The sequence below is a fragment of the Neomonachus schauinslandi genome, chromosome 11, assembly GCF_002201575.2.
Source record: "Neomonachus schauinslandi chromosome 11, ASM220157v2, whole genome shotgun sequence".
NCBI lineage: Eukaryota > Metazoa > Chordata > Mammalia > Carnivora > Phocidae > Neomonachus > Neomonachus schauinslandi.
The window spans coordinates 8657693-8668145 of NC_058413.1; the positions used below are offsets into that span (position 1 = coordinate 8657693).

Below are 10453 nucleotides of genomic sequence, written 5' to 3' on the forward strand. Positions count from 1 at the left end.
CCCGGCGCCTAACAGATGCATAATAATAAATATTAAGTTCTTCTCACCCCGCGAGTCCACGGATCTAGGATCACATATATTGGATGTATTTCTGGAGGGGTAATTGGATACATTCTAGATTCTTCCAGAAGCACACAGTTTTCTCAAGTGGGGTTACGGAGAGAGAAGGCAAGGGGAGGCAAGGAGGCACGTGTCCTTCCAGATGGCAGCAGCACTTCCTCTGCTTGGAGTCCCGAGCGCCTTCAGGCAGTTACGGGCTTGGGCCTTATGCTCTCCACAACCGCTGAGATGACCACTCCCGCAGCCTTTGCCCCTTTTATCAGGGCGTGCTCTACCTGCAAAGCAGACCGGTTGACAGGACACTCAGGGGCCATCCCAGGCTTGTGCCCTGCCCTGCCCCCACCACCCCACTCCCCTTCAGCACCCGGCCTGCCTGGAGGAGGAAGCCACCTGTGCTAGCCTCTATTTCCAAAGATCCTAGGGTTGCAAGAGACCTAGAGAATTCAGGATGGCCCGAGATGAACATCAGAGGCAGACACACTCCCCGTCCCCACCGGGGGCATCCACGGCTCCTGGCTTTCTTCCCTCAGAGCCATTCAGCCCAAGGTTAGCCTCTAGGGTAGGGCTCAGAGGCAAAGGATCTCGGAGTGGCTCAGCCACCGAGGCCCTCATCCTGCAATCAGGGAGCCTGAGAACCAGGGAGGGGAACTCACTTGGACGAAGTCATGGTGGGAATTAGTGTCTGAGCGTGGCCCACACTCCATAGAAGGCCCCTTATCATCCATTTGGTCCCTGGGGTCTTCTTGTCATGCACAAATGCTCTTGGGATGGGAGATCCCTTACACTGGAGCCCCCAAGCCCTCCACCCACCCCCGCACTGGAGTGAGGCCTCCAGAGAATGGAGTACAGGCTGGGAGAGGACAGAATACAAAGGAGGAAGGTCCAGAAAGTGGAGGGGGACAGGGCGTGGGTGACCTGCTCATGCTCACTCAGCAATAGTAGAGAGACCAGCAATGGGATTTGAGCCCAGTACCCTGAGGGAACATAAAAACCACAGAAAAAAAGCAGAAAAATTATGTTCCTCCTTTAATTCTTCATTTCTCAGTCTATTAAAAAGGGGATAATAAATACATCCTCTGCTCCTCTCATGGGGTTTTAGTAAGGATCAAATAGGAATGAGGGCTGCTCAATTTGTCACATATTTCGAGCTATTTTTCAAAGCTCTTGAACACATGGACTGTGCTTCACTGGATTTATCCCCGCCCTGTGTGGTGGGGGGGGGGTCACAAACCCAAAGGCAACACGCACGGGCCAGGCAGGTAAGGTGGGCAAAGCTGGTAGGTGGCACGTCGACCCCCACAAGTCCCATCTAAAGAGGCAGCCACTACTTGGCCCTACAGGGTGTCAGCAAGCAGGAACACGGGCCTGATGGCCTGATCAATTAGTTGTTCTAGAAAGGCTGTGATTCCAGATCTTTTTATATAAAACTTCTATGTTTTTAAATGTTGGCAAATAATACAAATTAAAAAAAGAAAAAACAAACCACTACTCATCCAAGCAAAACATGTCTGTGGGCCAGATGTAGCTGAAAACCTCACCTCATCCCCGTTTTGTAAAAGAACAAACAGTCTCAGAAATAAAATGGCCTGGCCAAGGAGACCCCCCAGCCTTTGCACTCCTCCATGGGTTAACAGAGGGGAAACCACCTCCTGAACCAGAAAGTCCTGAGAAGTAGAAGCCCACCAGTACAACAAAGAGCACGAAACCACTGACCACCGTTCTGATCACTGATGAGATGACAAGCCCCAGCAAGAAGCCACCGTCCGAGCAAAAGGCCTCATACCTGCTGGCTCCGGGGCACACCGTATCTGAGGTCATTGACAAAGTGCTCACAGTTCCTTTCGATCAGGCTGTACTGCACTATCTTGTTGATCATCTTTTTTGTACGCTGGATGATCTGGTCCACGGGCAGGGGCAGGTACGTCCCATCCAGCTTGTTGTTGATCTTCCAGGAGCAGCCATGCAGCACGTCTTCCAGGCAGCTGTACTTCACAACTGCGCGGTTGCTGAAGACGGAAGTGATGCTGCCCGCCTCAAATTCCTCACCTAGAGACCAAGATGAACAGAAGCTGGAAAGCTGCGAGGGACAGCAGGGAGCAGAGCACTGGCTCAGTCTAAGCTGTGGGTCAAGGTGCTTCCCTCCAAGATCTTGGCTTTGGCATCTGTCAAAGGCATGGCCGAGGACCAGGAGTTGGATGAAATGAGCTGCCCCCCAGTGAGACGCCTGTCGCCTGGATATCAGCCTGCCTATCAGCCCTTTTTCTTTTCTTTTCTTTTTTTTTTAAATGACAGATGATATTGAGCATCTTTTCATGCGCTTATTGGTCACGGAGAAAAGTCTATTCAAATCCTTTGCCCATTCTAAAAATTGGGTTATTTGTCTCTATATTATTGTATTGTAAGAATTCTTTACATATTCTGGGTAGTAGAACCGTGTCAGATATATGTTTGCAAATACTTTGTGCATTCTGCGACCTGTCTTTTCACTTTCTTTCTTTTTTTTCTTTTTAAGATTTTATTTTTTTATTTGAGAGAGAGAGAAAGAGAACACAAGCAGGGAGGAGGGGCAGAGAGAGAGGGAGCAGACTCCCCACTGAGCACAGGGAGCTCAATGCGGGGCTTGATCCCAGGACCCTGAGATCATGACCCAAGCTGAAGGCAGATGCTTTAACTATACGAGCCACCCAAGTGAGTGTGGCTGCCTGGGACCAACCTTCCCAGGAAGACTTCTGCCCTGCACCGCATTCCCCACTGTCAGCAGTCTCTTTCTCATAAAACTCTAGAACTGCTTTACAGCGCAGACCCAGACTTCATCTGTACTGTACTGACCTGACCAAGTCCTAGGATTTGAGTCTTGCTTTCCTAACCAGACTTCAGTAATCTTCACAAACGTGCGCTAAGCACCCTTAAGTGTGAGCGTCCGCTCCTGGCTGTGGGGCTGGCGTGGGGCTCCGTGACCTGCCTCCCTCTGCAGCCTCAGCAGGGCGCAGGGGAGGCCAAGTAGACTGGGCTCTGGGTGCTACCCACCCAGCTTCCGCCCAGAGCCACTCTGCCTTTCTCTCCACTCAAATATTTGAAATTTGAAAACAGGGTTCCATAGATTTGAAAAAGGAACCATTTAAAAGGCGCTATATTATCATATTCAGTCCCTAGAGGAGACAGCTGCTCAGAGAGGGTCAAGAACCTGCCCAAAGCCAGGGCGGTCCGGTGGTAATTTAAAACCAAGACCATTTTTCTGCTCCGACCATAAGGATAGGCAAATGTGTGTGCCCTTGCCCCTCCGAAAGTTGACCGAGAACAAGAAGTGTCCCTTGTCCTCTTCATACGTATTTGAGGAATATCTCCTGATGTTACAAAAGCTGGGAGAGGGTCATTCAGCTTTCAGGAACAGAATTTGTTTTTAGAGGAAGATCTGTTGGGGAAGGTGGGGACATATCAGTTAGAGACCTCTTTGGTTATACAAGAGGGAGGCTCCTGGACTTAGTCTGGAAAGGGGATGTGGAGGTGATGTGGAGCGCTTTTTACCTTCTCCGCGTGTAGGCGGGGCAGGGAGACGGGCTCCGCTGCAGGTGAGAGGCGGGGCCCAAGGACAAGGATGGAGGGGGTGGGGGTGAGGGCCATGAGCACGGTGTGGCCACAGGCCTTTGGTCCCAGTGCCCTTCTGCAGTTTCATCCTGAGTGGGCAGTACTCACACAGGATACAAAATTCAAAAGGCATCAGAGCATAAGCAGTGGTGTCCCCCAGCCTCCCCTTCTCCCAGCACCTCCGGGTCCCTTCGCCGGAGGGGACCACTGTGACTGAGTGTGTCTCCCATTCTATCTTCTACCATCACCACGTCCTGCCATCAAACCTCCACTAAATTTTAATTAGTCACCAGTTGAATCTCCGCCTTGTGTTAGGCAAACTTGAGCCACGAAAGGAAGGCTGTGTGTCCACGCTGAGGCGGGAGCAGCCTGGGACAGGCAGAAAGAGCAAGGAGACGAGCCAGGGTGGATGTGCCCAAGCCATCAGGAAGCCGGAAGTAGCATTTGGGGGCCATCAGAACATGCAGGCATCTGCACTCCTCCTGGGGAAGCCTCAGAAATATGAGGAAGGATACCGAGGCTCAGCGAACACAGGGGCCCCCTTGTGCATTTCATCTCCCCTTAGGGCTGGACACTCGGTGGTGTTTGGTAGACAGAGATCTAGCTCCATCACCTAGTCCACTAAGGGCCAGGAATGTGTCAAGTGTTTTATTGCTAATGAAGGGCAGCAGCCGAGGAACACAATAACTAAATGCACTTCTTCTTACTCTGCTAGCTTCAGTATCAATATCGATATGTCAAGGAGTATCCACCCTTACTCGGGGCAGCCAGATGCACCACGCAGTCATCTTCCACATAGATGGCCCAGTGCTCATAGCCGATTCGAAAAATCTCAATCAGGTCTCCGGGTCTGGGTCTTGGTTTGCCCTGTGATGGGAGAAATAAGATAAAATAAAGAAATGGCACGTGCCCAAGGAACTCCGGAGACACTGTTTGGGGGGGATTAGCTACAGCTCAGCCTAAAGACACTGGGTTTCATCACTCTGTAGAAATCCAGGCTGCCAGAAGCTCCCTTCCCATACAAGACCAAAGGACCCGCCCCCACTCCTGCTGTCAATCAAGTTATTAAAGCCACAGAGGCTAACTGAGCTAGCTATCAATGTATTGCCACTGGGCGCCAAATGCTTATCACAGATAAGCTCTGTGATATGTGCGGGAACTCTTAAGCTTTTCTCCTTGAAAATGAGCACGTTGTTAAGCATTGCAAGAGGAAAGGGTTCTCCTGCAGTTTCTGGCTTGGGGCAGGGGGTGGGGCGGGTCTAGTGTGGGTGTGAGGACTTCTGGTGGAGCTCTGCCTGAGCCAGAACCCTCCGACAATAACCTTTCTGAGCCCTTTGGCAGAGAAATCAGTGCCCAAACATCACCTGTACCTGCTGATGTCTCGATTCCCTCTGCACGTCTCCCACATGAACCACCTGTGGTCCAGAGGGTGCCCCCCTCCTTTGCATGCTCAAACCACCTGCTGACAGCCAGCCCCCAGCCCCCTACGCTCCAAAAGGTTGTACTTGCCAGGAGTTACAGTGCCACCCCAGCCTGGCCAAACCAAACTTCTCTGCTCTCCTCTCTAACGAGGTCTGAACCCCTTCCAAGTCTGTCCTTCCCTGAGTATTCTCCCTCAGCCCTGGGAGGCCATATTGAGGTTCTTCATTTCTTATAGTTACTCTTACATAGTTTAACAATTCTTTATAGTAAACTTCCCCCTGTTAAATCTACTGGGTAGTTTGTATCTCTTGATTGGACCCAGGATGCTGATCCTCTATCTCTTCAAAGAGGCCTGGGGAAGAGACTGTGTGGGTGTATGTATGTGGGTATGTGCACAAGAACTTAAACATTTATTAAGAGGGTAGTTCTCATATTAAGTGCTCTCACCACAATAAAAAACAAAGAAAGAAAAGAAAACCTAGAGCAGAGCAATCAGAGCCTGGGGAGACCGAGGGAGCCATGGAGTCGATCACACCGCCCCACTCACCCCATCAGCTTTGCCATGGCTTTGTCACTTACGCAACAATTTGCCAGTTTTAGTCTAATTTTCTCAAGGCTGCATCTCACCTCTCAGTTCCCAGCTCTATTTCCCTAGCGGAGGACAGCCATTTGCCTGGCAAAAATTCACAGAAGAACTATGAGAGACTATGGACTCTGAGAAACAACTGAGGGTTCTAGAGGGGAGGGGGGTGGGCGGAAGGGTTAGCCTGGTGATGGGTATTAAAGAGGGCACGTTCTGCATGGAGCACTGGCTGTTATACGCAAACAATGAATCATGGAACACTACATCAAAAACTAATGATGTAATGTATGGTGATTAACATAACATAATAAAATAAAATAAAATAAAAATTCACAGAAGTAAAAGGGGGCTTTTCACCTGTTTCTTTTCTGAGATACAATTTACAAAATTTGTTTAACCATCACCACCATCCATTGGACTTCATCAAAATTTAAAAATTTTGTTCTTCAAAAGATGTTGTTAAGAGAATGAAAACACAAGCCACAGACTGAGAGATAATACTGCAAAGCATATATCTGACAAAGGGCTTGCACACAGAATTTCTGAAGAAACCAAGGGGAAAAATGGGCAAAAAGATTTGGACACTTCACCAAGGAAGATATATATGGAAGATGTTCAGCATCGTTAGTCATTAGGGAAATGCAAATTAAAACCACAATGAGATCCCTACAGACCTATGAGGATACCTACAATTTAAGAGACTAACCATACCAAATGCTGATGACGATGTGGAGAAACTGGAACTTTCACACACCGCCATCAGGAATGTAAAATGGCACAACCAGTTTGGAAAACATATCTTTATGTTTTATGTAACTCTTTTAACTATGTAAGAGTTTTATGAAATGCAAATTAACGTACAGTGACAAGAAGCAGATCAGGTGCTGCCTGGGGATGGGGGTGAGGAGAGGCGGGGTTAAAAATACAACTACCATATGGGGGCGCCTGGGTGGCTCAGTCAGTTAAGCATCTGCCTTTGGTTCAGGTCATGATCTCAGGGTCCTGAGACTGAGCTCTGTGCTCTGGGCTCTGTGCTCAACAGGGGAGACTGCTTGAGATTCTCTCTCTCCCTCGGCCCCTCCCACCCCTCAAATAAATAAATAAAATCTTAAAAAAAAAAAATACATCTACCATACGATCCAGCCATTTCATTCCTAGGTATTCACCCAAGAGAAAAGACAACATATGTCCACACAAAGACTTGCACACAAATGTTCACAGCAGTTTTATTTGTAATAGCCAAAAACCGGGAACAGCCCAAATGCCCATCAACAGGTGAATGGATAACAGTGGTGTATCCATACAATGGAATACTACCCAGTAATAAAAAGGAATGAACTATTAGTCACATGCAACAATATTGATATAACTTTAAATAATTACATGAAATTATGTGAAAGGAGACAGACAAAAAGAGCACATACAATATGATTCCATTGACATAAATCTCTAGAAAATGCAAATGAACATATAGTGACAAGAATCACATGCTTCCTGGGGATGGGGTTGAGGAGAGGTGGGATTTACAAAGGGAAACAATGTTTTGGGAGTTACGGAGATGTTCATTATCTTGATTGTGGTGACGGTTTTGTGGGTGCACACATAGCGCACCAAACATATCCAACTGTATATTCTAAATATGCGCACTTTATTGTATGTCAGTTATAGCTATGTAGTTATACCTCAGTAAAGCTCAGTAGAGTTCAACAAAGCTGTTTTAAAAATTTTTTTAAGGCACAACATCCCAAATCAGGATGCACTTCAACCTGCCACACAGTCTTAACAAAGTAAAACACAGTCTGTAGAAAAGTCGCAGGCGCAGTAAAGATATGCGCTAAGAACTCCTGATACCCACCTCAGTGACTTGCTTTGTTAATTTCCCTGCACTCTCAGGCTTTGGGGTTGAACTCGACTCTGCTCTTTTCTGGTGGGCTGTAGTCTCCAAGTTAACTAAGGGCTTCTCCCTAAATGAATTTTGTGAACATAGAGTTAACAAATAACACTATTCCACAATTATTGGAAATTCTGTATTACTTCAGATTTGTGATTTTCAGATCTCTTTCGATTTTGAGACCCTAGGAAACATCCTCCCCAAAGTTTGTTTCCATGATCATGCCGTTAGCTGCCATGCAAAATAATTGCCGTTTACTGCTTTTCAGATGACTGTTAAACTGCTAATGATAGCAATGAGTAGCTTTCGGGATTTTTTTTTTTTTATTGCTGATAATCTTTCTTACATGTTTATCAAAATGACACTTGCACATAACTTTTAAAAAAATGGTAACGGTACATAATGGCTTCTAATGAAATGCAACAGGCCTCTACTCCCTCCCTCTCTCTGCCCATCCTACTGGGAGAGGCAAACCCCTTGAACTCTTGAGCTGTTTCTTCCAACAACTAGCTCCATATTTCTGAGAAATCTCATTAAGCCTCAATACTGTAACTGCAAGTATCATGAAAGAAATCAATATATTTTGTCCCTTGAACCAAAACGTTGTTAAGAGAGGGCTGAAACCAAAGGCAGGACTATGCTTTGGGATAATATAGTGAAATATATTGGGGTCAAAAATGCCTGGGTTTGGGGCGCCTGGCTGGCTCAGTCAGTAGAGTGGTGGAGTGTGCGACTCGATCTCGGGGTTATGACTGCAAGCCTCACGTTGGATGTGATTACTTTAAAAAAAAAATAAAATCTTAAAAAAAAAAAAAGACCTGGGTTTCAACCCTAGCTCTGATCCTTGCTGTCCAACCTTGAGCTAGTAAATGATTGTGTTTGAACATCAGTTTGATTATCTATAAAATAGACATGAGAGTATTTGTCTCGCAGAGTTGTCAGGAGGGTTAAAGGAGCGAGCAAACATACACACCTGGTACGTTACCAACCGAAAAATGGCATTTTCTTTGCCTTTCCTCCATGCTTTACCTCTTCTCCAAAGTATAGTGTATGGGGGTGGAGTATAGCTCTTTGGGGAACGTTCAGACCCTCAAAATTTTAAAAAGAAGCAAACTGTGTTTTTAATGAAAGTGAACTGAGGAAATTTGCAAGATCACATCATTCATTAGTGAGACCAAGTGGCCATGTGGTAAGCGCCAGTTCTTAGGGTTCTGGAGGTTCTTGTGGCTAGAAACTGCTGCCGGCCAGGTCTGGTCAGTGGTCCCCAGGCCTGGTGGTAATCTATTATCCGCAGCACACCAGCCTTCCCTTCACTGGTTGGGGGTGGGCGGTGGGGGTGTAAGCTGGTTCCTATGGAAACCACCTCTGGATTTGCTTTACAGAACTGCCATCAAAATCGGTTCTTCAAAGGCTTCCCCACCCTAAGACCCAGTCCTTCCATACAGAGACTCTTACCGCTGCTGGACGCTTCTGCTCAGCTCTGAAGTTCCCTGCTGCCGCTCTTTGGGAGAGAGCTGGAACAACGCTTGAGGTGATTCTTCTAGTGGGGGGTGGGGAGGAGGATGCTATTTAAACCACAACTGCCTCCTACAGGGAGTGAAATCTGTGAAGGGAGAGTTGGAGCAAACACCTTGACATCTCTGTGAAGGTGGGCTCAGAGCTCCAGTCGAGAACCGTGCCTGGCCTGGTCGGCCCTCAATCAGTTTTTGGGTAAATGAAGGGGGTTGTGGGACTAGATGCTGGAGCGGTCTCAGTTCCCCTGGGAGGGAGAGACTCGGGAACTCCCAGGGATAAAATCGAGAGGATGAAGTGAGATCCCAGAAATCCGGAGGCTAAACCTGACAAGAGAAGCTTCTGAGGCCCTAGAGTTCCAGAGCCATTGTCAACTCTGTTGGGGAGCTGCCACCTCCGCCTCCATTTCCCCCCGAAAGAGGGTCGGAGGGTAGAGATACCCGAGAGGCGCACTGGACGCCTGGCTCGCTTTGCCTGAATTACCAACAAAAGGTCATTCCCAGGTATGCGCTCATTCCGGTTAACGGGCATTTTGCACGACCAGCACAGAGCTACGAGGAGCCTTGAAGGGATCTCTGGTGCCTTTTCTGGGGGTCCGACGGCCCGCTGGGACCTGAGAGCCCCCCTGTAGGGCCTCCGTGCCCGGTTCCTGCGGCCGGGCCGACGGGGCACAGCTGACCCGCCGGGGGCTGGTGGCCGGTCCCCAGGGCGCGTACCTGCGGCTCGCGGGGCGGGTTTGGGGCGCGGCCGGGGGAAGCGAGAGAGGCGGCGCCTGCTGTCTTCGTGGGCGGCCGGGCTCAGGCCCATCCCGCCGCTGCTGCGGGAGGAGCCGAGGGCGGGGGTGGAGGACGCTGGCGCAGCGCGGGGAGGCCCTGCCGAGGGCGGAGGGGCGCCAGGCGGGGAACCCGGGGCGCGCAGCAAACGGCGGGGGCGCGCGGGCGCTGCGCGCACGGCCGAGGGAACGGAGAGGGCGCTCAGGGGGGCGCTTAGAGGCCCAGGAAAGGCGGCGGCCGAGGTCATCCCGGGGGTGGAAGGCAACGCAGAACAGTAGGCACGGAGGCCGGAGGCGCGGTCCGACGTGGCTGCAGAAGCCAGACGGAGCCGACCGAGGAGCGACAAACGCGTTGATGCCAGATTAGGAGGGCCTGGGGAGGCACGCTCAGGAGTTAAGATCTTGAGAAATTCAAAGTTTTTATTTGAATTATTTATATGACTTAAATTATACATTTTGTAACTAATTATATATAACATATAATATATACAAAAGAACACATGGAGGGGCGCCTGGGTGGCTCAGTCGGTTAGGCGTGGGACTCCTGATAACGGCTCAGGTCTTGATATCAGGGTCGTGAGTTCTAGCCCAGGGATGGCTCCACGCTGGGCGCTGAAGCTACTTAAAA

The 10453-nt window shown here is 49.1% G+C and overlaps 1 protein-coding gene across 1 annotated transcript; it reads right to left on the minus strand.

Annotated features, from left to right (window-relative positions):
* Nucleotides 1–242: 242 nt before the first annotated feature.
* Nucleotides 243–9584, minus strand: PLAAT5 (phospholipase A and acyltransferase 5). Its single transcript, XM_021685252.2, has 6 exons — nucleotides 9494–9584; nucleotides 8997–9081; nucleotides 7506–7614; nucleotides 4404–4512; nucleotides 1844–2106; nucleotides 243–335 (listed from the first exon to the last, which is right to left on the minus strand). Exons 1-6 carry the CDS (start codon nucleotides 9582–9584, stop codon nucleotides 243–245), a joined length of 750 nt encoding a protein of 249 aa, XP_021540927.2.
* Nucleotides 9585–10453: the final 869 nt, after the last annotated feature.

Bases quoted from the DNA above. Each gene is read 5' to 3' on its own strand.
- PLAAT5 (XM_021685252.2), bottom strand. From the start codon at position 9,584: ATGCCCGTTAACCGGAATGAGCGCATACCTGGGAATGACCTTTTGTTG. The intron at 7,615-8,996 runs GTAAGAGTCTCT...AAATTCATTTAG, and splicing joins AGCAGAAGCGTCCAGCAGCG to GGAGAAGCCCTTAGTTAACT. The intron at 2,107-4,403 runs GTAAGGGTGGAT...CTTGGTCTCTAG, and splicing joins GGTGCATCTGGCTGCCCCGA to GTGAGGAATTTGAGGCGGGC.